This window comes from Mustelus asterias, chromosome 18 (genome assembly GCF_964213995.1).
Source record: "Mustelus asterias chromosome 18, sMusAst1.hap1.1, whole genome shotgun sequence".
NCBI classification, from domain to species: Eukaryota; Metazoa; Chordata; class Chondrichthyes; order Carcharhiniformes; family Triakidae; genus Mustelus; species Mustelus asterias.
The window spans coordinates 65,276,462-65,303,369 of record NC_135818.1 but is presented as its reverse complement, the minus strand read 5'-3'; the positions used below and the strand labels follow the sequence as shown (position 1 = coordinate 65,303,369).

Genomic DNA, 26,908 nt, shown 5'->3' with positions numbered 1-26,908 from the left:
CCTGCTCATCCAGTTACTGTCTCTGCATTCTTTCAACCAGAAGGACAGACATCTGTGAGATCAAGTCTGTCTTCCTGAAGCACGACTGACAACAGCTGCGTGTTTTCCCAGCTAAATTGTACTGTTGAGGACGCACTTCTGATGACTGAATCTGTCTGGGAATGCATTTTAATATTGTCTGGTTAGCTGCTCCAAGCTTGTTTTCTGCAACAGAATTTTGCCTCCCAAAGAGGTGACGTCAAAAAAGAAGACAGACAAAGGAGGCAGAAGGATTAATCAGAAGAGGAGCAGGAGCCTGAAAATATTGCAGAGGGCAATTTGTTTTTGTCTGTTTTTAGAGACATTCATTGTTGGATTCTTGCTCCAAGTCTTGTCTCCCCAAAATCAACTGATTCCGTTCTGCTCCCTTCAACTCTCACAGTGCCCAGTCATGCTGCCTCATCAAAACCATTTCCAAACTTTTGCATGGCTAGGAACATAGATTCATAGAGGTTTACAGCATGGAAACAGGCCCTTCGGCCCAATTTGTCAATGCCACCCCTTTTTTTAACAACTAAGCTAGTCCCAATTGCCTGCATTTGGCCCATGTCCCTCTACACCCATCTTACCCACGTAACTGTCTGAGTGCTTTTTAAAAGACAAGATTGTACCCATCTCTACTACTACCTCTGGCAGCTTGTTCCAGACACTCACCACCCTCTGTGTGGAAACAAATGCCCCTCTGGATCCTTTTGTATCTCTCTCCTCTCACCTTAAATCTAGGCCCTCTAGTTTTAGGAAGAAATGTTGACTATCCAGCTGATCAATGTCCCTCATTATCTTATTGGCCTCTACAAGATCATCCCTAAGCCTTCCATGCTCCAGGGGAAAAAGTCCCAGCCTCTCCTTCTAACTCAAACCACCAAGTCCCGGGAGCATCCTAATAAATCTTTTCTGCACTCTTTCTAGTTTAATAATATCCTTTCTATTATAGGGGTGACCAGAACTGTACACAGTATTCCAAGTGTGGCCTTACCAATGTCTTGTGCAACTTCAACAAGACATCCCAACTCCTGTATTCAATGTTCAATGAAACCAAGCATGCTGAATGCCTTCTTTACCACTCTGTCCACCTGTGACTCCACTTTCAAGGAGCTATGAACCTGTACCCCTAGATCTCTTTGTTCTATAACTCTCCCCAACGCCCTACCATTAACTGAGTAAGTCCTGCCCTGGTTCGGTCTACCAAAATGCATCATCTCGCATTTATCTAAATTAAACTCCATCTGCCATTCGTTAGCCCACTGGTCCAATTGATCAAGATCCCATTGCAATCCGAGATAACCTTCACTGTCCGCCATGCCACCAATCTTGGTGTCATCTGCAAACTTACTAACCATGCCTCCTAAATTCTCATCCAAATCATTAATGTAAATGACAAATAACAGTGGACCCAACACCGATCCCTGAGGCACACCACTGACATAGGTCTGACATAGCGGACATAGGTCCACTGAATAGGCCATTCACTTCTTCAAGTCTGTCCGCGTCATTCAGTTAGATTGTGGCTGTTCTTTATCTTAACTCCATTTACCTGCTTTCATTTCATATCCCTTCTTGCCTTTACCTAACAAAGATTTTCTCAAGCTCAGTTTCAAAATTTCAATCGACCGAGCAGTGACAAGTTGTGGTTCTTGATTTTTGTTGCCTATTGTGTATGCAAGTGCTTCCTGAAATCACCCAGGAATCATTGTCTCGATTTGATCATTTTACCGTGTTCATCTCATTTCATTCTCATCCTTGTTTTCAAATCCCTCCATGGCCTGCTGCTCCCTTTCCCTGTAATCTCCACCAGCCTCACAACCCTCTGAAATGCCAGCGCTCCTCTCATTCTGGCCTCTTGTGCATTCCCATTATAATTGCTCCAGCACTGGTGGGCCATGCCTTCAGCTGCCTATGCCCCAAGCCTTGGAATTCCCTCTCTACATTTCCCTACCTCTCCAGTCACCTTCCTCCTTTCAGGAACTTCTTAAGAGCTTTGGGTCATCTGTAGTGGAAACTGTAGGCAAACTGTAGTGGATACAGGTAGTCCGGGAGGCTAGAATTGATTTGTGCCATGACTAACCTTTCGAAGCACTTCATAATGTTGGATGTTGGATGTCAGAGCCACCGGCCGATAATCATTAAGGCACGCTGCTTGGTTTTTCTTAGGTACCGGGATGATGGTCATCTTCTTGAAGCAGATAGGGACCTCAGATTGTTGTAAAGAGAGGTTGAATATGTCTGTGAATACCTCCATCAGCTGATCCGTGCAGGATCTGAGTGCTCATCCGGGTATCCCATCCGGGCCAGTCGCTTTCCGTGGGTTTACCTTTGAGAAAGCTGCCCTGACATCTGCAATGGTGACCCCAGATACAGGTTCATCCAGGTCTTCCAGGATGGAGGGCATGCTCTCGCTGACCTCTTGCTCAAAACTGGTGTAGAATGCATTGAGCTCATCAGGGAGGAGTGCGTTGGAGCCAGCGATTTTACATGCCTTCATCTTGTATCCTGTTATGTCTTTCAGAACTTGCCATAGTCGGCGGGGGTCAATGTGGCTAGCCTAGGATTCTAACTTGGTCCAGTACTGCCTTTTGGCAAATTTGATGGATCTCCTTAGATCTTACCTGGCTTTCTTGTACAGCTCAGGGTCGCCTGACTTGAACGCCTCAGACCTGGAGTTCAGCAAGCAGTGGATATCCCTGTTCATCCATTGTTTATTAAGAACATAAGAACTAGGAGCAGGAATAGACCATCTGGCCCCTCAAGCCTGCTCCGTCATTCAATAAGATCATGGCTGATCTTTTTGTGGACTCAGCTCCACTTACCTGCCCGCTCATCATAACCCTTAATTCCTTTACTGTTCAAAAATTTATCTACCCTTGCCTTAAAAACATTAAATGAGATAGCCTCAACTGCTTCACAGGGCAGGGAATTCCACAGATTCACAACCCTTTGTGTGAAGAAGTTCCTCCTAAATCTGCTTCCCCTTATTTTGAGGCTATGCCCCCTAGTTCTAGTTTCACCCGCCAGTGGAAATAACTTCCCTGCTTCTATCTTATCCCCTTCATAATCTTATATGTTTCTGTAAGATCTCCCCTCATTCTTCTGAATTCCAATGAGTATAGCCCCAGTCTACTCAGTCTCTCTTCATTAGCCAACCCTCTCAACTCCGGAATCAACCTAGTGAATCTCCTCTGCACCCGCTCCAGTGCCAGTATATCCTTTCTCAAGTAAGGAGACCAAAACTGTACACAGTACTCCAGATGTGGCCTCCACCAGCACCTTATACAGCTGCAACATAACCTCGCTGTTTTTAAATTCCATCCCTCTAGCAATAAAGGACAAAATTCCATTTGCCTTCTTAATTACCTGCTGCACCTGCAAACCAACTCTTTAAGATTCTTGCACAAGGTTACCCAGGTCTCTCTGCACAGCAGCATGCTACAATTTTTTACCATTTAAATAATAGGCCATTTTGCTGTTATTCCTACCAAAATGGATGACCTCACATTTACCAACATTGTACTCCATCTGCCCACTCACTTAGACTATCTATATCCCTTCGCAGACTTTCAGCGTCCTCTGCACACTTTGCTCTGCCACTCATCTTGGTGTCATCCGCGAATTTTGACACACTACACTTGATCCCCAACTCCAAATCATCTATGTAAATCGTAAACAATTGCAGTCCCAACACTGATCCCTGAAACACACCACTAGTCACTGATCGCCAACCAGAAAAACACTCATTTACCCCCACTCTTTGCTTTCTGTTAGTTAACCAATTCTCTATCCATGCTAATATATTACCCATAACACCGTGCACCTTTATCTTCTGGAGCAGTCTTTGGTGCGGCACCTTGTCAAATGCCTTCTGGAAATCCAGATACACCACATCCACAGGTTCCCCATTGTCCACCGCACATGGAATGTTCTCAAAGAATTCCACCAAATTAGTCAAACATGACCTTCCCATCATGAACCCATGCTGCATCTTACCAATGGGACAATTTATATCCAGATGTCTCGCTATTTCTTCCTTGATGATAGATTCGAGCATTTTCCCTACTACAGAAGTTAAACTAACCGCAACCATTTCCGGTTGGGGAACACACGGATTTTCTGCTTTGGCACACAGTCTTCTACAGACTTAGTAATGAAGTCAGTTACCGTAGTGGCGTACTCATTCAGGCTGGTTGCAGAGTTTTTAAATACTGACCAGTCTACTGACTCCAAGCAGCTCCATAGGAGATCATCCGATTCCTCAGACCAACATTGCACGACTTTCTTTGATGGATTCTCTCGCTTCAGTTTTTGCTTGTAAGCCGGGAGCAGGAGCACAGCCCTGTGGTCTGATCTGTCAATGTGTGAGCGGGCAATAGAGCGGTAGGCATGTTTGATATTTGTGTAGCAGTGGTCTAGGATGTTTGGGTCTCTGGTGGAACAGGAGACATGTTGGTGGTAACTTGGTAGTACTGTCAGGTTTTACTCATTATTCCATTCAAAGATAATTCCCCAGCATCCTTTCTCTAATGCAAACCATCTTCCTAAACCACAAGTCCCTTGTCTCCTCCATCCTCATCTCCAACAGCAAGTGTAAGGAGCTCATGGACTTCTTGGTCACCTAACGTTAAGACCGTTGCCTCTGCTGCTTCTCTACCCCACCGGGCCAGTTTTCCTCCAACCCCTCCCCCCACCTGGCCCTGAATTTGCATCTTTCCCTCATGTGCCCTCTTGTATGTCTTGTCCTTGAGACCCACCTCCAACTCTTTCGATCCTAGTTCCACTAAACTGCTGCTCAACTTCCCTTCCTTGTCCCCCAGTGCCTTGTCCTCAGACAGATATTGGTTAACTGTCTCCCTCTTCAGGTTCAATCTTTTTCTCCTTTAAATCTTTCATAATCAGTATGTTCTTCGTAAATTAACCTTTGATACCAACGTCCTTACTAACTATAGCTGTATCTCCCACCTGCTTTTCTTCTCCAAAGCACTTGACCTCTTCTGGCCATCTTTTTGTGACACTCCCTGTGACATGTTTGAATCCCTAAACTCAGATGTCTGCCTCAGCCACAGTATTGAAATAGCACTTGCCAAAGTCACAAATTATATCCTTTGTGACTGTGATAAAGGTAAACTATCCCTCCTCATCTTCTTGACCTGTCTGTAGCCTTTTGCGTGGTTAACCAGAACTTTCTCTTCCAACACCTTTCTACTGTCATCCCGCTCAGTGAGACTGCACTCGTCTGATTTCATTTCATCAACCCAATCGTAGACAGAGAATCATCTGCAGTGACTTCTCTTCCTGCTCCAGCACTGTTATACCTGATATCCCCTCAAGAATCTCTCCTTGGCCGCCACTGATTTCTCATCCCTATTTGGCCCCTCAGGCAGATCATTCCAAAACACAGGGCTGGATTTTCGAGAACCTGAGTGCAAAAGTCCCACCTATATTTCCAACATTCAATTTTTCGCCAGTAGGGGGAAGGAGACAGAGCATGATTCACACAAGAGGGAAACTCAAACTCAAGCTCAAGAGGGTCATTTAAACCCGATACCTGATTAAACTGACCTGATTTGGATTGTTGCAATGGCCTTAACACATAATATGGAAATCACAATTGATTGAGTCAACACCACTTGAGATTTGAAAGCTTTGAATGGATTTTATGAATAGGAACTTATTTTGTTGACAAGTTTTCAGGAGTGAGAGCTGTATTAGATTGTTAGAATTCTTTTTCATCTTTAGATGGCTGCTGAGGTCTTCCCAATGGTGTTTATTAGGTGGATGACTATGGAGGTGGCTTAGAGGATATGGGGCCTGGATGGGGGTATGAGTTGGCACTGAGTTGGCATGGAGGATAGGAGGGGCCATGGGTTGGGGGGGTTGGTGAGGTCATGAGTTGGCATTTAGTTGACATGGAAGGTATGAGGAGGCCATTGGATTGAGTGGAATTGTGTGGGTATGCGAGGGATGAAGGCTAGAGGGCCCGATAATTTCTAAAATAATTGGGACAAAGTTCTGCAGTAGTCGGAAGGATTAATGATCTATCTTGTTGACACATAATGCAGAGAACAGTGGGTGCTTTCAAATCTATCTTGGTTTCTTTCCTGAGAACAGTTGACTTTTTCTCTCTTGTTTCCCTGCCCTCCGCCAATTCTTTTTCTCTCGAATTTTCATTTTGTGGACGTACTTTTCCTTTCCAGAAAAATTCAAAAAGTGAGAATACTGTGTTTGCCATGCATTCCAATATAGATGGCACTAGCCAGATGATCACGTGAGAGATTCATGAACTAAACATTTTACAAAGTATACACCGACATACGTTGCATACAATCCACTTGTAAACCCTGAGTATAAGTGATTGAGGCATGATCTAATTGAGGTGGCTAAAATATTAAAAGGATTTAGTCGAATATGTATGGAGAAATTATTTCAGCTGGTGGAGTAATCGAGGAAAAGAAAATTAGGTCACTCAGGAGCAAAATTGGGAAGCATTGGTTCCACACAAAGGGAATAATGGAAGTTTAGAATGCTGTCTCTCAGAAAGCTCAGGTTTCTGAGTCGTTTGGAGCTTTCAAGGTTGAGATTGTTAGACATTTCATAAGTAAGGGCATCAAGGGACACAGAGCAAAAGGTGCAAAATGGATGTTGAGGTGCAAATCAGTCATGATCTAAATGAATGGGAGAGTGAGTTTAAAGGAGTGAATGACCTACTCCTGTTCCTGCTATTCCTGTTCTGCCCATATGAGCCAACACAGGTTAGCACTCAGTGCAGGGAGTTGAAAATTGACTGAAGTTGCTTGAACTGCTTGAAATATGCTGGCTTGATTTTCTGCCCTGGCAGTGCTGGTGGATCAGAAGGCTTGTCCCGCTCTAGCCCACCTGCTGCGATAGACCTAAAGTTGGTAGATGAGGCCACGACCTCCCCCTCACATATTTAATAGGCTTGCTTTAATTATACATGGTCATCATTGTACACCTGCGTAAGAGGCGCACAAAGCCAGGTTGAAGACACAAAGCCAAGAGAAAGCATTTTGATTTTGCCATTCTGTTTTCACCAGTGATTCTAAACAGTTTTTTAAATTTGTGCCTTCTTGGTTTCCCTTCCTGGCAATGAAATTAGGTGTGTAGTGGAAGGAGGAAGTCAGATACCTGCTTTCTGAAGTCCCTGATGGCTTTCTGGGATGGGCTGACTTGTATCCATGTGTAGGTTCAAGAAATGTTGGTTATAAGTGGCAAATATGCTTAGTTCCATGTGTCATTGGAAGCTGTGGTTAATTCTTATATTGTCTGATCTGGTACAATCATTAAACTTTATGCATTATTGGCTGAGAACCCATACATCCATGTTAATACATTCTGTTGCCACTATTAGATTTGTTGGTTCTACACAGAGTGTACAGTGGGTGAATGGGCATGGAAGCGCCATAGGTTGGCATGGTGGGCATGAGGGGTCATGGTAGTGGGTGGAGGCGTAGCTCAGAATGGAGAGTAGGAGGGTGGGGTACATAGCTTGGCATAGGGGACATAGGTAAAACTTTTTGAACTCACTTTCAAAAAGTTCTCTCATCCAGACAATAGTCCGTGACACCTCTGAGGAAGACTAGGACATGCCTATCCCCGCTATGGAGCCAGGTCAGGAACACAAAGTGTGGGCTTGCAACCTGCAGCAGACCACACTCTTAACCTGCATTGAAGAAAACAAAAAACCACAGGAATGGGGTCAGGAATCTGGTCCCGGTTGCCATTTTCACAGTCGGGGACGGAATCTCCCCGACTGTGAAAATCTAGCCCATCATCAGAACATCCAGAGTGAAAATGCAGGAATTAATTAACATTCATTGTAAAAATACAAACAGGATATTCATGACCAATCCTGAATTACTTGGACGGCACAGTGGCACGCACTGCTGCCTCACAGTGCCAGGGACCCGAGTTCAATTCCGGCCTTGGATGGCTTTCTGTGGGGAGTTTGCACGTTCTCCCCGGGTCTGCGTGGGTTTCCTTCGGGTGCTCCGGTTTCCTCCCACACTCCAAAGATGTGCAGGTTAGGTTGATTGGCCATGCTAAATTGCCTCTCAATGTCAGGGAGATTAGCAGTGTAAATAGGTGGGGTTACGGGGATAGGGCCTGGGTGGGACTGTTGTTGGTGAAGGCTCAATGGGCTGAATGGCCTCATTCTGCACTGTAGGGATTCTATGGATTCTACTTGGACTTTAGAAGTTGTAATGTGTTTCAAATTACTTAAAAATAATATACCCTAATATCCAATATTGCATTGCGACACAATGTCACATTGAAGGACAAATATTTATGTTTCAACTCATGTGGTAACTGTTGCAAGATGCTGTATCTTTGCAAACAAGCAGGGGAAATACTGGAATGAAAATCTCTGCACTCGTGAACAATGAGATATCCGTGAGCTTAGTGTGACGTTCTTTAACTAAAACTATCTGTTGCTCTGGCCACTAACATGCAGGATTCCGTTTACACCACGCCCTTTAAAGATTATTCTTCATCAGAAATTGTCACATTAAAAGGATGAGACCACAAGAGTTCGTGGACCTTCTTACTCCAAACCAATTTTATGATTTTGAAATGGGAAGATGATTTACATCTTTCAGAGTGTAGAAGGCCCTTCATAATGCCAACATGTTTGGGTCTTGTAGATTTGACTTTACGGGAAGGGTTTTGCTGAACTGTGGTGCGTGATGTGTTTTCTAAAATTTTGTAACCTTTTTTATATTCTTGCTGTTATGCATGCTATTCTTTTATTGAGGTCAGTAGGATTGGCTAACTTTGTCTGCTACGTTTTTCTTTATTCTGGTAGATATGTAGCAAGCCTTTTCTTTGAACGTTGTCTGAAAACCTGCTTAAGTTGAATGGTGAAATGGTGCAGCACAGAAGCAGTCCATTCAAGCCATCCAGTTTGATACAGCAACTCAATTACTTTCACTCTGATGCTTTTTCCCTATAACCTGTAAATCTTTACGCTTCAAGTACTTCTCCAATTCCCTTTTGAAAGATGTTGTTCAGCCTTCTCAGCTTGTCCTGTCACCATCAAAGATTTGTGCCAATGCATTCCCCTGGTCTCTCTGTTCCTGCGTCAGCTTTCAAATGGAGTTTATGGGACTCTCCTTATTCTTCCAAAATTTATTATTTCACAATTCTCTGCGTTAAATTTCAGCTGCCACGTATCTGTCCATTTCTCCAGATGTCTTCCTGAATTCTGTTACTATCCTCCTGGTTGTTTACTACATTTCAGGGTTTTGTGTCATCTGTAACCTTTGAAGATATGTCCAGTGTACCCAAAATCAAAAAGAACACCAGTCCTAACACTGATCCCCAGGAAACATCACTGCATCCTACCCTTCACTCTGAAGAACAACCGCTTGCCGCAACTGTGCTTTCTGTCCCTTTGCCAATTTTGTATCCGCATTGTCACTGCCCCTTCCACCCCTGCCCCTTCCAATGGAATTTACTTTTCCTAACAAGTGCACTATGTGGCACTGAGCCATGTCAGCTGTGACTCACATCTGAGTCAGAAGATTCTGGATTCAAGTCCCACTGCAGAGACTTGAGTACAACAATCTTTGCTGACATCCAGTGCAGCCAGAGGGAATTGAGTTGGAGGTGCCATCATTCAGAGGAAACCGTATATAGGCCCAGAACTTCCATTCCATGGGATGATCATACTCCTGAAGATCTAATGGGGAACCGCCGGAGGTTCCCACGCTGGGTATTGCCTGGGAAGTTTGAACTTCCAATAGGCAACTACCCTGCACCTGGAACCATCCAATGATTTAACTGGAAACTACTTCTTGCACCTGGCTAACCATGGTACTGACTACATAACCATAACTGCTCCCCCAACCCTTTACCATCTTCCCACCCCCTTGAGTATCCTTCCAACCCCTGCTGACTACCCTCCCAGACCCCTGACTATCTTCCTGACCCCCCCCCAACTGACCGATCAACCCCCTAATGACTCGCTGAACCCCCCAACTACTCTCAAAACCTCCTTGATGCCCTCCACCCCAACAACACTGCACACACCCCCCTCACCCACCTCCCTCATACACTTACCTTCTCCCTAGCTCCTCAAAGTAGCTGGGACCTTTAAACATATTGCTTTACGGCAGCTAATGTCATAAAAAGGAGGGGGGGTCCTGCCTTCGGGTCACCGGTCGCTGCAGCCCTCCACTGAAAGGACTCCGGAGCTGCTGTGCTACACATATCTCACCAGGCCCAGGATGGGACGATCTGGTGAGAAATGTGCAGTTCCCACCTGGGAAAGTGAAAAGGAACAGCACGACAATCTGAGTGGGAGGAAGCTCTGGACCATTAGAGTGAGGCAGCATCCGCTCTCTCGGGTTAGGCACAAAAGATGATGCGACGCTACTGTATTTTGAAGAAAAGCTGGGGAGTTATCAGGACGTTGTGGCCAATAGCTATCCCTCAAACCACATCACAACCACAGACTATCTGGTGTGGGGGATTACTTTTTGTGGAGGTTAGCCGAACTCAAGTTAACTGTTGCATTTTCTGCATTACAACATTACACTTCAAAAATACTTGATTCTCTGTCAAGCATTTTGGGAAGCTCTGAGGTTGTGAAAGTTCCTATCTAAATGCAAGTTTTTATTCCTCTTTCTTTCTTAGTCAAACAGATTTACCACAAAGCTTTCATTGGTCCTTTCTATTACTATTACATCAAAGAACTGGATCAAGTGAATCAAATATGAAGAGGTCATACGGACTCTGAACATTAAATCTGCTTCTTTCTCCACAGATGCTGCCAGACCTGCTGAGCTTTTCCAGCATTTTCTGCTTTCAGTCGATTGTGATGTGCTTTTATCAATTTCTTTTTAATTCATTCGTGGGCATCGCTGACTGCCCAGCATTTATTGCCCATCTCTAGTTGCCCGAGGGCAGTTGAGAGTCAACCACATTGCTGTGGCTCTGGAGTGACATGTAGGCCAGACTGGATAAGGATGGCAGATTTCCTTCCCTAAAGGACATTAGTGAACCAGATGGGTTTTTCTGACAAAATTGACAATGGTAGATTCTTAATTCCAGATTATTTTTATCTGATGTGGTGGGATTCAAACCCAGGTCCCTAGAACATTAGCTGAGTTTCTGGATTAATAGTCTAGCAATAATACCACTAGGCCATCACCTCCCCATGTTGACTTTCATTTGTTAGCCCATACGTCATAGAATCCCGACAGTGCAGAAGGAGGCCGTTCGGCCCATCAAGTCTGCACTGGCCACAATCCCACCCAGGCCCTATTCCCGTAATCTCACATATTTACCCTGCTGATCCCCCTCAAACTAGGTTCAATTTAGTGTGGCCAATCACCTAACCAGTGTATTGTACACCAGATATTACTTTGACTCTTAGAATATGTAATAGTAATGAATGGTTCACCTGCCAACTTTTGTTTTGATTTGATTTATTATTGTCACATGTATTAGTACACAGTGAAAAGGATTGTTTCTTGCATGCAATAAAGACAAAGCATACCATTCGTAGAGAAGGAAAGGAGAGTGTGCAGAATGTAGTGTTACAGCCATAGCTAGGGTGTAGAGAAAGATCAACTTAATGTGAGGTAATTCCATTCAAAAGTCTGACAGCAGCAGGGAAGAAGCTGTTCTTGAATCAGTAGGTACATGACCTCAGACTTTTGTATTATTTTTCCGACGGAAGAAGGTGGAAGAGTGAATGTCTGGGGTGCGTGGGGTCCTTAATTAAGCTGGTTGCTTTTCCGAGGCAGCGGGAAGTGTAGACAGTCAATGTATGGGAGGCTGGTTTGCGTGATGGATTGGGCTACATTCACGACCTTTAGTAGTTTTTTGCGGTCTTGGGCAGAGCAGGAGCCATACCAAGCTGTGCATACCACAAGGAGCATACCAAGCAGGAGCATACCAAACTAAACAATGGCATAAAGATAACAATAGATAAGAGGCAGGAAGCACCTAGTTAGCACCATGGTTCTCCGACAATCAGGTTAATTGGCTAAATATTGTGGAAGCAATAACACTGATCTATACTTTGTATAGAAAGAGACTTTTTTGTTGATTTCTAAGTACATTTCCTTGGTTGAAAGGTGAGAAATGTTCAGGTCAGCTCTGACTGATGGATGATGTACTGTACTGTTCTGAGCTTGGCAGAGAAATAACATCCAGTGCTGTTTACTGTCTGGAATGAATTGGTCACTGCAGCAAATTTTATGAGTGATCAATACTGCTGACTAATGGGGCAATTCAGTCATTTTATTATGTCTTGTATTTAATTTTTGGAGAAAGGGAATCAGAAAACATTTAATGTGCAAAAGAAAATAGAGATGTGAAATAATTTTCAATAAAATTAAATTTAGCTTAATTTGATTAAATATTCATTTTCTTTACAGATGCTGACTCACCTTTGTATTTCTATACTATTTTCTGTATCTTTACATCTTACCATCTGTTCTGGGGAGGTGGAACGTGTAGTTAAAGTCTCTTCATTTCTATAACCCTCTGATTTGCATTGTTCCTCGCTGTCAAATCTGTTTTCCCCCATTTGCGGCTAGCATGACGTCGCTCAGTTTAGGTGTGTCTGCCTTCAGGTAACTGTTCTTCAAATTTTCAGGAAAGGTCTGATATCGTCCCACTCAGACCATATTACTCTGTGCCCAGGTATCAATCTTCACCTTCAGAATGATGGGGCAGAATTTTACACTCTTCCCCCCGACCAGGCAGGTTCTGAGGCAGGGGGGTGACGGAGCATGGAATTGTTTAAAATTTTGCCCCCCCCCCCCTCCATGGAATCCCCCCTGATTTGGGGCACCCTCCCCTCCAGATCCTGGGAGCCCCAGCCCTCCCTAACCCCAGCCAATGCCCCAATGCTGTGATCGCCCCCTTCCCTACCCTCCCACCCCCAGGACGGTAAGTATAGTCCCCAGGACTTAGTTCCAGGCAGAGTGCTGCACTACCTCTTCTGGCCATTGCAGCACTGTGCCTGGTTGGGTTGGAGAACTGCTGACCAATCAAATCGGCTGACAGCTCTCCAAAGTGGGGTTTCCTTCCAAGAGCAGATGGAAGTTCTGCCCACGGTCAGTCAGAGCTCAATTGAGCGTGAAATGGCAGTGAGCTCCTGAGAGTCGGCATAGATTTACAAAAGGGAAATCATGCTAGAAAAATCTACTGGAATTCTTTGAGCATCTAACAAGTAGAGTTGATGAGGGGGGTGCAGTGGGTATGGTTTATTTGGACTTTCCGAAGGCTTTTGACAAAATCCCACATAAGAGATCAGCATGTAAAATTAAAACGCATAGGATTGAGGGTAGTGTGTTGAGATAAATAGAAAATTGATTAGCAGACGAGAAACAAAGAGAAGGCATAAATGTTTTTTTCCCCAAGTGGCAGGAAGTGGGGTACTGTATGGATCAGTGCTATGATCCCAGCTATTCACAATATATATGAGGGAACTAAATGTGATACCTCCAAATTTGAAGACAACTCAAAGCTGATCGGCAGGTGAGATGTGAGGATGATGCAGAGATGCTTCAGTGTGATTTGGACAAGTTGAGCGAGTGGGCAACTAAATGGCAGATGCAGTATAATGTGGATAAATATGAAGTTATCCACTTTGGTAGAAAAATGTGAAGACAGGATTATTATCTGAATGGCTATCGATTCAGATCTATAGGGGAAGAGAGAGGGGAATGTGCAATGAGACCTGGGTGTCCTTGTCCACCAGTTGCTGAAAGTGAGCATGCAGATGCAGCAGGTGGTAAAGAAGGTAAATGGCATGTTGGCCTTCATTGTAAGAGGATTCAAGTACAGATGCAGGGGTATCTTGTTGCAATTATACAGGGTCTAGAATATTATGTGCAGTTTTGGTCTCCTCTCATTCAGTCCATATTACTCTGTGCCCAGGTACCAAGCTTCACCTTCAGAATTATGGGGCAGAAGTTTACACTATTGGCAGATGCAGTAATGTGAGGTTATCCACTTTGGTAGCAAAAATAGGAAGACAGATTATTATTACATGAATGGGTGTAAATTGAGAGAGGTGGATACTCAGCGAGACCTTAGTGTCCTCGTGCATTAGTCGCTGAAAGTAAGTGCGTAGGTACAGCAGGCAGTAAAGAAGGCAAATGGCATGTTGGCCTTCATAGCGAGAGGATTTGGAAAAGGATGTTTTTCTGCAATTGTATAGGGTGTTGGTGAGGCCATACATGGAGTATTGTGTGCTGTTTTGGTGTCCTTATCTGAGGAAGGATGTCCTTGCTATAGAGGGAGTACAGCGAAGGTTTACCAGGCTGATTCCTGGGATAGCAGGTCTGTCATATGAGGCGAGATGAAGTTGTTTAGGATTATATTCACTGGAGTTTAGAAGAATGAGACGGGATCTCATAGGAACTTATAAAATGCTAAAAGAGTTAGAGAGAATGTTCCCAATAGTGGGGGAGTCCAGAACTAAGTGTCATAGTTTGAGGATAAGGGGTAAACTTTTTAGAACTGAGGTGAGGAGAAATTTCTTCACCCAGAGGGTGGTGAATGTGTGGAATTCACTACCACAGAATGTAGTTGAGGCCAAAAAGTTGTCTGATTTCCAGAAGAAATTAGATCTCACTCTTGGGGCTAAAGGGATAGAGGGGAAGGGGGAGGGATCAGGATATTGATGATCAGCCTTCGTCAAAATGAATGGCAGAGCAGGCACAAAGGGCTGAATGGTCCACTCCTGCTTCTAGTTTCTATGTTTCCTTATAGAATCCCCACAGTGCAGAAGGAGGCCATTCGGCCCTTCAAATCTGCATCGACCACAATCCCACCCAGGCCCTATTCCCATAACGCCACATGTTTAACCTGTTAATCCCCCTCACACTAGGGTCAACTTAGCATAGCCAACCAACCTAACCTGCACATCTTTGGACTGTGGGAGGAAACCAGAGTACTCAGAGGAAACCCATGCAGACACGGGGAGAAGGTGCAAACTCCACACACACACTGACCCGAGGTCAGAATTGAACCAGGGTTATCTGAAGAAGGATAACTGAACCAGGGTTATCTGAAGAAGAATTGGTGGGAATGGAGTGCTTGGTGCTTGCAATGCGGAAAATTCTGCCTATTGTTTCAGGCTCGGCTGTGTGAATTTGTTTTCTATGAGAACTGTTGCATCCCACCATTTTATGGTTTCTCCACCTCCTGTGTCCTCAAACTCATTGTCATCTTCCAGGAAGTGGATGTTTTAGCTTCTTTTCCTTCTCAGTTGCCGTGTTGTTCTGTCTCTGATTCATTTCCCATCTTCTTTCATTGTCCTGTACATCTTTTCCCAGTGATTTGCTGTTCCACAAACTCTGCAGCTTGACCCAGATGTGGGGCATCCCCAAAATGCCACAATTGTTTGGGGCAGACTGAATGGATCAGAGGGTCGTTATCTGTCTGTCATTGTTCGTATCTGAGGGGAAGAAACCATTTGCAATATCAGTTACAAAGGGGACAGGCAGGGTCAGAGGTTTAAGTGAGAAAAGGGTCAAGAGAGCAGGAGGCAACTGAACAGTTGATCTCAATCTTATTGACAAAGGAGTCCTTGAACTCCTTGCATCTGTGGAGTTTGAGACTGGATGAGAATGGGAGAGGGTTTCAAGAGGTGGTTGTTCAAGCCCAAAAGAAACCGGTCTTTGCATTCCAGCATGATCCCAAAGCTGTGAGCAGGGCCCAGTGGCAGGCTGTGGTCCTGCCACATCTAGGATGATGAATGGCTGAACCAGTCATGTGTCATATATGTCCATGTCAGTGTCCCTTTGACTGAAAGAAATCAAGGGAGCCATACCAGGGTGAACAACTTGGTGGGAGAGAATAAGGGCCATAGTAGGAGCAAAGGCACCAAAGTCTGAGTTAGAGTGTAATTGGATTCTGCTGTCAGTCTGCTCTGAGTAGGATGGGAAGCAGCAGAATCAGATCAAAACAAGCTCAGCCACAACATTTCCAGCAGGGGGCAGCAGGTGGGCACAGTGGTTGGCACTGCTGCCCCACAGCACCAGGGACCCGGGTTAAATTTCAGCCATGGGTGACTGTGTGGAGTTTGCGTGTTCTCTCTGTGTCTCCGTCGGTTTCCTTCAGATGCTCCAGTTTCCTCCCACAGTGCAAAGATTTGCAGGTTAGGTAGATTGGCTATGCTAAAATTGCTCCTTAGTGTCAGGGGGATTAGCTAGGGTAAATTTGTTTGGTTACAGGGATAGAGCCTGGGTGGGATTGTTGTTGGTGCAGACTCGATAGGTTGAATGGTCTCACTAGGGATTCTATGATTCAAAGAGGCAGAAAGCAGAGAAAGCAGCAGCAGGCCAGATCCTAGAACTGAGATGCAGCAAAGAAATGGACTGGGGGAAAGGAGAAAGTGGATCTACACAGCAGCAAAATAAAGGATTTGTGCATTTGAGCCCCTAGGTGTCTCTGTTCCTCCATACCCTCCAGCGTCTTTCCACTGAGTATATACTTCAATCATTGTTTTACCCCCTAAATGCAATACCTGACATTGTTACATATTAAATTACATCTTTAGCTTGTCTGTTCCTTTCCTAATTAGTCTGTATCCTTCTAACATCATTTACAGATTTACCAAGCTCCCTTATGTGGCATCATCAGGAAATTTCAATATTGTGTTCCTGATGCCCAAGTTCAAGTCGTCAGTATAAATATTAAGACCTAAATGAGATCAGTACTGATTTAGAGGGGGGGCGGGGGGTGTGTATGTGTGTGTGTGTGTGTGGGCACCACTTTTGACACATGTCCAACAAGAGAAATGCAGAGTGTCTTTTGTTGCAAATGTTTTCATATCCAAGGCCTGTGCTGGGCATCGCCAGTATATGGAAGTTTAGATGTATGAGGAGACCACACCTCTCGTGTAAATGATTGTTCCCAATTTTACGATGACATGCTAATTTCTTTTCTAATTTACCTCGCCCTCTTGGACAAATGGCTGAAATGTTCCATTGGAATCACAACTTTATACTCCCATTGGGACAATTGGGAATAGATGCTTATTAAAACATCGCAGGGTTATCGGCTGCCTATATTCTTTTGCAGATCACGGTGTTTATCGATCCTGTACAATGTGAATATTGCTTTTCATTCTGCTCTAGTCAAGTAAATCTACGTACCTTCCCTGCCTTTTGGTTGCTTCCGTTTCCATGGATACTAGTCTAAGGCATGAAAATTGCTGTACCCACTTTCTAGCATGTATTATGTCTGCTATTTATAAGCTGCATGGAATACAGGACCAACCTTGGACTTGCACATATTATACAGATATATTATTAGAGATATGTTTATTACAACATACTTTATATTTGGTTTGAATTAAACACTTCACTTTGTGATTTTTATCTAAAAACTAAAAGGCTACCTCAATCAATGAATACCAAAAAAATTAGTGTGGTACTTTGTTGAATACATTTAAGCTGCACAGGTTTGTGTAGTGTGATTATATTATTGTGTTTACAAGGAAGCTATTATTCACAGATTTTCTCTTGCAGCTATGTGCCTGGGCTGCTGATTTAGAGGTTAATTTCATGATAAAAGTCACCGAATTCATATTTTTAAATGTAGTGTATGTGGTACAGGTGGTTGATGTCAACAATGCAGACACCAGTTTGGGAAACTGCGCTGTTAATTCAGTAACCGGGTGATAGTCTATAATGTGTTAAATCAGAAACCAATAGTCTTAAATAATAAAGTATAAAATCTGTTGTATTTTTAATTACTCATGCGCTTGTGCCACCGGGTTTGCTTAATCACTTGAATAGCTTATCCCAAGTCTTGGTGAGGCAGCTGCTTTTAATTTGAAAAGAGATTTGCATTCTGTTTCAAAGGAAGAGCCTTCCCTAGGGCAATTATATCGCAGTGCTGATTTGCTGCAGTGGAGACTGCAGCGTATACATATTGCCCTCCCCTGTCCCTGTTCTGCTTACAACACCAGTCTCCTGCCAGTACGCACTTCACCCCATAAATGCATTGGAATGCCTAACTGAAAAATCTGGTGGCAGAAATATCTGTGAGATTTTTGATGTCCCAAGATGCAGACCAGTGCAGATTCAGCGAAGATGGAATGCCTGTGGAGTTGCTGGAAGAACCACGGTACTTAATTGTCTTGCATGTTTTTTGAAAGGACTGGATCAGGGAGGGTTGTTTCTTGTACTGAGATGCATCTTAATGTGCTTTGTTCACCTGTGGGCCTTTTGCTTGCTTCTTATTGCAGCAAAGCAGTGGGTCTGTTGTGCAATGTGCTGCTGTGGATAGGTGTGGCGCAGATTATGTTTTCCACAAAAAAAATACTGCTGAAAGAAAGCATGAATAACATCTTTTATTGCTGTGTGTGTCTGACTGTGCCCAACCCTTTCAGGGATATGTGTTTGGCATTTTATCATCTGTTCTTATTATGTATTGATATTGTAGCAGAATTACATTCTAGTACAATGAATGTATATTATGTGTTATTCATTGTCAGTTATGAGCAGAATTCAGCAGTATAGCTATAGGGAATGATTTTACAATTGGACACACCCATGGTGAAAACAGCGTTTTTCTCAATACAGAACATCTTCTGTAAAGAGACAAAATTATCCACTCATCCTTAGTTTCACTCATAATAAACAACAAACTTGTATCCTCTGTTTTTGTTACCTCATATAGATATCTAACAAGATATATTTTCAGGATTCTAATTGAAGTAGAGTAAATCTCCAGTTATAATAGATATTGTGCCATTGCTCACAGCAAAATAATATATACAGAGACGAGTGGAAGCATCCTTTTGTACATATATTTGAAAAGAATCCAGATCAGCACTGGGTGTGGCCATACACTTCCACTACAGCGCACAGAGGGGTTTTTCAGCCATTTTTTTCCCCCCTTTCAGCACCATTCTAAATTTCTGTCTAGACATTTCAGAAGCTGAGGTCAATAATAAAGATGTCTAACTGTGTTTATATTTTAAAAAAGGATTTGTTTCTGTTAGCAATATGACTGGGATAATGCTGTTCGATCACCGTGCCTTATTAGGATAACATTTATTGACAAGGTTTGTTTCTTTTATATTCCAAAGCCTTCGAGCATGTTCCACGCTGGACCATCCGACATGAGCACACTTCATTTCGAAACAGAATAAATCTGTAGATGACCCCTCCCATTGATGTATGAAGTCCAGAAATGCAAAATATAGTTAAATACTTCCCTTTAATGAATCCTTAAGTTTTTTTTTTTGCAACATTTTACTGATTTATCCCCATATATCACACTGTCCAAAGCAAATTATTCAAACAAGCATGTTCATAAACAGATTGGAAAATAATTTTTCAAAGTTGCCTGCCTGAAATTTTGATTTTAGTATTGTTCTAACACACACAATACAGTATTTTCACGACAATCTTTGCTCCTTTACGTGTAATAAAGGAGCCTCAGCTTGTTCTCAATCAAATGTTATTTATAAACAATCCTGGAAATGTAAGGGTCTTTATGTGCAAACATAAAATAATTAAATCTAAATAAATCTTCAGATTTTAACACAGGTTTTACTATCTATTTGATGTGATTGCAGAATAAGTGGGAAAAGCTGTCAGGTCATCAGTTCAACAAATAATTGAAGATGTACGTTTATTTTGAAATTGTGCACACAATTTCTACCGCCAGGTATACTGTGGAAAGAATATTTGTTGAGTGAGGGTGCATTGTGCGGCTTTGACAGAATTGGAAAGCGCTGATGACGTCATAACCCAGATTTTGTAAACATGGCTGATGCTTGTGTGAATATTACTGCATGTGTCGAATTCTGGGCATGCACTTTATAGGAAGGATGCTAATGCCTTGGAGAGAGTGTGATGGGGATTAAGCAGAATGGTACCAGTTATGTGGAGAGACAAGAGGAGCTAGGATTGATCTCCTTGAAGCAAAGAGGTTAAGAGGAAATTTAGTAAATGTGTTCAGAATTAGGAGGGCTTTGAATAGGGTGAAACTTTCCACCGCAGCATAGTTGGCAACCAGGGGACGCAAATAAGCAATAAAGAGTAATGGAGAAAAGCAGGTGAATGGACCTATCTGGAAAGCTGTTTCATAATAACACAGATACTATGGGCAAAATGGCTCCTGCTGTACGGTATGGCACTATGATATTCAATGATACAGAAGCAAGTTTAATCGAACCACATAGATCATCAACTCCCAGAGTAGTGTTACGGACTACTCAAAAGTAGCTGCTATTTTGTTGCATGAATAGGTGGAGATGTTGATATATTTTGAATAACCAATGACAGAAAATTGTTCTTTTTTTTACTGGCTGCAGCTCCTTCGTCCATCTGAAGTTAAGCCCAAGACTTTTATAGCATTTTTAACTAAGTGTCTCAACAATTAAATACCACTAGTTTACAGAGGAAGTAAAGGGCCTCTAGTAGAGTGTGGTACCCGTGGGAAATAAACTTTGATATCTACATCCAGTTGCTGGCAGAAATGTTGACATGGAGCAGTATGTGAACGAGGACACTGCTTCACCCATGTCCAGAATGGAGAACATACTGAATAAAAGTAAGTATTTAAGGAGGTAACATTGTATTTCTTCTTTACTGTTTCATTTTTCATCACTAAAACCTGATAACACCAAACTTGTACATTCAAGTTAGAACAGCAACACAACTGGAAAAACAAGCCTTAGTGGCCTGGACGGAGAAGGGTTAAAATTCAACTTCCTCCTACTGGCTGAACTTAATGGGAGGAAAGGGGGGGGGGGTGTAATTCTGATTCTGATTCACAGCCTTTAAGTAAGCAAGTGACATTGTGATTTTTGTTATTGGGAAGGAGCTGAATAGTAAGTGAAGTACATTTTTGGCCTAATACATTTCAGTAGAAGCCTTAATGTCATGGCAATGCATGGTATACTATTGTAGGAGTGGTGCTTTGAATATCATGGTAATATGGTAGTAAGTGTAATTTAACAAGAGCCAGCACTCTTCATTAGTCAAGCGAAGTCTGTATTCACAACCCAGCAGGAAGTGGAAAGCCTAACTCTTTGTTTAGAGCTCCATTCAGCTGTATGATTTCACAATGGCAGCATTTGGTTGGTATACGCTTGATTCACTTGTTTAGCAAAGAGAATTAAATATTAAATGATCTGTTTCCTTGTTTCTGTATTTGACATGTTAAAGTGCTGTGGAGAATGTGCATGCATTTGGTTAGTTGCAGTAAGTGACTGTAGTAAATGGTTGCTGTCTTGGGTGCTGGAATCACTGGAACCTGTCCCAGAAAACAAGCTATGAAGTGCATGCTGTAATTGTTTTGTGACAGGGCGGGAGAGCTTTTAAAAAGTTTGATTCAGACCTGGTTTTGAGTGAGGGGAAAATGGTGGTTTAATAATGTGAAGGGTTTCATATCTTGACCTTGGGTAAAGAAACACAACCCTTGCGTTGTAACTTGATGCAGGGAAGACAGCTGAACCAGGGTTAACATGTAAGAAGCCTATTACATCTTCAAATGTGACTGGTTCACGTTACTAATTTTAGAAAGTGGATCAGTGGGATAGGCCAAGATTCCTTCCAAGATTCTGTTTAGAATACTGATCTCTAAAGAAGGGTTATAATTCAGATTTCGGACAGAATCTATCCCCCATAGGTTGGATCACAGGATTATCATGGTTTTAATTGTTTCACTTTTCTACCTAAAGTCTTTCAAAATTGCTTCTCCTGCTTTCATTTGGCTTATTTTTTAGTATTTTGAACGCAGCATCCTACAAAATGTACAGGGGAGGTTATTGGCAGCCAGATGCTGGCACCTTTTAAGATGAGCAGTTGTGGCTGCATTAGAGTGAAATGTGTAAAACTTCCTTTCTACCCTCCCTGTGAAAAGATTGCCCAGTACCTCCTACTGCCCACAAACTAAATCCTCAAACTTGCTCCATCAGAAATTGTAGGTGCAAGCTCTCGTTGCACTGTCTGTTGACATTGTGCCATGAATATTACCGTCATAACTTTCAAAAGACTTCCAATCTGCTTTCTCTCTGTTCCTCCCCAATCCCCAACAACCCCCATTCCGCCGCCCCCCCCCTCCCCCCCCCCCCCCATCTCAATTAATTTTATGAAGTTAAAGCTGAAATGTCCACTGACGAATCATTTATTTTTGTATGGTAGCAGGAAGGAGTTGTTCTTGAATCTCCTTACCTAACATCACTTTCACAACACGACTGCAGCAAAAATTCCCATTTTCAAGGGCAGCATATCAACAATAAATGCCAAACTATCTGCCAACACCCATGTCCCAAAAACAAATTGAATGAATTGACCTAACTAAATTCAATAGCACCGAGAAATGGGGGCACAGGCATCATGATGCACCCTTAACTAGGGCCTAATGATTGTGATGTAGGCAGCACGCTAACTTCATACTGCCTGTTCACATCAATCATTTCAGTTTCCAGCCAGTATTAACCAGGCTGGTAGCTGGACATTAGCAGGGGATCAATATCATAAGTGGCTAGCATCACATAAAGCTGGCTTGCACTTGGAGTAGACGCTGACAGTCATGCAGCAAGTGACTCTAATCCAAAAAACAAGAATTGCCACGATGGGGAAGGCTGCAAGATTTACAGATAGTGCACTAGAAGCCTTGGTGGAGGTGGTGAAGGGAAAGAGGTCCTGTATCTATAAGAGGTTAGGATACCTTGTCAAGATGATGGGAGAAGATAATGAGGAGGTCAGTGTCAAGAGGTGTGCACTAAGGAGCTGGATGCAGTGCTGCAAGAGGTTTAATGACTTCACTCGAGTGGTTAGGGTCAGAGACTGCATCTTCAAATGCCATATCTCACCAATTGCACCAGTAGCCTCAAACACTGCTCAATGCACTACACCCCATCACTCACCCTAACAACAATCTCTATCAATCAGGACTCATGCTTAACATTCATACCTTCACCTCATCCATGTAGCATTGCTGCAAGCCTTCCATACACATCGCACAGATTGCACACTGCTAGCTATTCAACCATGACGGCCAGAATCAGGCAAACACATTGGACCACACTCACTGACACTCCCTCTCATGTCTACGTGATGCACAACTGGAGGCGGCAGAAGGGGACAGGTAACAGGTAGGCTTGTATCTCCTGGAGGAGACAATCCAGCCATCATTGGGATGGCCAATGCTAAGGCTGTGGTGAGCTGCAGAGCTGAAACTATTGAAGATGACGGTATCCTCATAACTAATCCTCCTCCTCACATCCCACTTTCCCCTCATCTCACAATCACTTCTGATCTACAAGCTACAGTTGGTATAAACATGCACCTCTTACTTTTAGCCCCTCCCCTCTCTGCGTTACGACCTTACCCTTTTGAATTTCTACTTTCAGATACTGAAGAACTGCAGTCTGACCTGGCAATAGAGGAACAGGAAGAAGACGGTGATAATGATGTTGCATCGTCAGTCAATTTCACACTTGCAGCCGACCAACTCCGACACTGACACTACGCAAAAGTTAGAGGATAGAGTAGAGGTGGAGTCTGCACGTGGTGAGACACCAGGCATGAGTGGACTGCAGCCAGGGCAGGGGCAAGGATAGCACAGGTGCCAACTTGCCAGAAGGTGAGATTGCACATGTGTTATTCTGCAGTGGGCTGGGATGGACATTTCAATGGGGCAGCCTAAGAAGAGCACCGACAGGTACGGCACACAAAAAAACCCGGAGAAAACCTGTCATCAATGTCAAGGGGCATAGAGAAATTTGGCACCAACTTGGTACACCAAACCTGGAGCCAATCTTTCCCATTGTGGAAGTGGTGGCCACTGCGTTCATATGCTTTGGGACCTGATCATGATGCCTACCCTGACGGCAAGTACACCAGCTTCCACTGCAGCATTAGTCACCCATTGTCTGTGCTACAGTGGACGCTCAGACTGTTGACTTGCAAGGTGAGACTCCTATCACGCAAGCTCAGACTGCTACAGTCATGGCTGTGGATTCCAGTGCTCAAAGGAGCTTGCAGGATGTCACAGCGGTCCTGCAGTCTGTGCTCCAACAGGTTACGAGAGTTGTTGAGGTGCCACTCCTAACGAGTGGCAGCGGCTGTATGGAGCATGAATTTGCTCTTCTCTCTCAAGGTAAGCCAACATTGGTCCTCCCCACCCATGCCACTCTGCCTATGCCCTTGCTGTTGGCTATCAGCCATCCAATGCGCAATGCTGCCACCCATGCTGAGAATTGCTCGAGGTCATTCTACAAGACCATCTTCAAATCTTCACTGAAAGGCCACCAGCCATGCTGCAGCCAGAGGAGTAATACTGTGTAGGAGCTCTGGGACAGGCACAGGCATGCTGAAGACTGGCACTAAGGAAATACACATGGGTGATCAGATACCTTTTATGGCATGAATTCATGGATAAATTTAGTTGGATTGTTTATTTTGCGGTGGCTTTTATTTTTGCATTTTGGCCAAACAGGCAATATGATGTCCAAAGATGTGTGGGTTAGGTTGATTGGCCATGATAAATCCCCCTTAGTGTCAGGGGGATTAGGAGGGTAAATATGTTGGGTTACGGGGATAGGACCTGGGTGAAATTGTTGTCGGTGCAGACTCGATGGGTCAAATGGCCTCCTTCTGCACTGTAGGGATTCTATGAAGCAAAAATAAAGTACTGCAGATGCTGGAAATCTGAAATATAAACAGAAAATGCTGGTAATATTCAGCACCTGTGGAGAGAGAAGCGGAGTTAATGGATTGGAATTTTACCAGTCCATTAGTGACAAATTGAGAGGTGGGAAGATTGGCAAAATGGCACAGGAAGGCTTTGGGGGCGTGTTTGCATCTTTCTTCCATTGTAACATGTTGCCAGTGGTGGGAAATCTGACTGTTATGCTGCCCATTGGGAGCCCAATTGAGCCACTAAAGTGGCCAACTAAGGACGACTTTCCACTTCTGCAAGTATTTTGCCCCAGGTCAGGCTCACCAGTGAAATCTAACAGCTCCCCCTGGCTCTATATCACGGAATTGTTGTGGTGCGGAAAGAGACCATTCGGCCCATCATACCTGCACCAGCTCTCTGAGCAGATCACTTCTTGCCATTCCCCAGCCTTATCCTGGCAATCCTGCACATTGTCGGGCAGTGCATTCACAAACTTTAACCACTTGCTACATAAAAAAACATTTTTCCTCATATCACTGTTGTTTCTTTTACTAATTACCTTCACCTGAGCCCTCTTGTTTTTGATTCTTTAACGAATGGGAAATGTTTCTCCCTATCTACTCTGTCCAGACCCCTCATGATGTTGAATACCAAATCTCCTCTTGGCCGCCTTTTCTCAGAGGAAACCAGTCCTAACTTCTCCAATCGATCTTCATAACTGAGGTTCCTCATCCCTGGAACCATTTGCATGAGTCTTTTCTGCACCTGATGTCACACTGGTCGGTGGACAGTGGTTGGCACTGCTGCCTCACAGCACCAGGGATCCGGGTTTGATTTCCAGCTTGGATCACTGTCTGTGCGGAGTCTGCACGTTCTCCCCGTGTCTGCGTGGGTTTCCTCCGGGTGCTCTGGTTTCCTCCCACAGTCCGAAAGACGTCCTGGTAAGGTGCATTGGCTATGCTAAATTCACTCTGTGTACCCGAACAGATGGCGGAGTGTGGCGACTAGGGCATTTTCACAGTAACTTCATTGCAGTGTTAATGTAAGCCTACTTGTGACAAGTAAATAAACTTAATTATGAAAACCTAGTGGTTGTAGGGGAGCCCTTTTTGTGTGCTTCATGGCCCAAAGAGGGACCTTAGCAACAGCATCACTTGCCCTCACACAACGCACGCCATATTGGGGGGACAGGACCTGTAGGCCTGATGCCAGCATTGCCCCCCTCCCCCAACCCCACATCAAGGGAATCTTAACCCTCTTCTTGCTGAATATTACCAGCTGCAGCCTCAGCACTGGACATCGCTAGTGTTGGCACTGCTGATCCCTGATTGGGCTGACAGCTCTTAACAGGCCACCACCAAGAATGTACTTCCCTGGCTCCTGATACTGACTGAAGCAGTGTCCCGCTTCCGGCCCCAGCAGTGGGACTCAGCCTAACATTCCGGGTCGATGCCCTTTAATGGGAACAGTGATAAATTATCACTGTTTCACTGGGGGTTTTTGGTGGACATGATGTGGAGATGCCGGCGTTGGACTGGGGTAAACACAGTAAGAAGTTTAACAACACCAGGTTAAAGTCCAACAGGTTTATTTGGTAGCAAAAGCCACACCAGCTTTCGGAGCCCCAAGCCCCTTCTTCAGGTGAGGAAGGGGCTGAAGAAGGGGCTCACCTGAAGAAGGGGCTTGGGGTTCCGAAAGCTTGTGTGGCTTTTGCTACCAAATAAACCTGTTGGACTTTAACCTGGTGTTGATAAACTTCTTACGGTGTTTGGTGGACACAGAGATCCTCCTGATCTCACTAAGCTAAGCTTTTTTTCTGGAAAACTTTATCTTGGAAGCAGGTTCGGGCCCATGTACTTCTACGTAGCACACCAGAGGCAGATCAGAATAACGTTAGCAGCCTATATAGATCATGTGATTCTGATTTGCGTTTACTAATTAGGCATTTGCCAGGGTCTGCTGTTTGAAGCGATGTGTTTAAATGGGGAATGAGTGGGAAGCAGATACACTCTGTTTTAAGTGCTCTTTTTTATTCATTCGTGGGATATGGGCGTCGCTGGCTGGCCAGCATTCATCACCCATCCCTATTTGCCCGCGGGCAGTTGAGAGTCAACCACATTGCTGTGGCTCTGGAGTCACATATAGGCCAGGCCAGGTAAGGACAGCAGTTTTTCTGCCCTAAGGGACATTAGTGAACCATGAGTTTTTCTGACGATCAATAATGGTTTCATCAGTCGATTCT

At 43.9% G+C, this 26,908-nt stretch overlaps 1 protein-coding gene across 6 annotated transcripts in view; it reads left to right on the top strand.

The window, feature by feature from the left end:
* Nucleotides 1–26,908, top strand: part of rtn1a (reticulon 1a) — a 174,989-nt gene that overhangs the window by 107,160 nt on the left and 40,921 nt on the right. The window contains exons 1-3 of one of the 6 annotated variants that reach the window (XM_078234203.1): nucleotides 17,911–18,147; nucleotides 19,607–19,698; nucleotides 20,348–20,586. The exons of 3 other annotated variants lie outside the window; for them this stretch is intronic. In XM_078234203.1, the coding sequence (XP_078090329.1) occupies nucleotides 20,520–20,586 (67 nt within the window). In that variant the 5' untranslated portion in view covers nucleotides 17,911–18,147; nucleotides 19,607–19,698; nucleotides 20,348–20,519. Of the gene's footprint in view, nucleotides 1–17,910; nucleotides 18,148–19,606; nucleotides 19,699–20,347; nucleotides 20,587–21,014; nucleotides 21,116–26,908 lie in introns of those variants that run through there. 2 more of the 6 variants (XM_078234204.1, XM_078234205.1) reach the window with 2 other exon arrangements.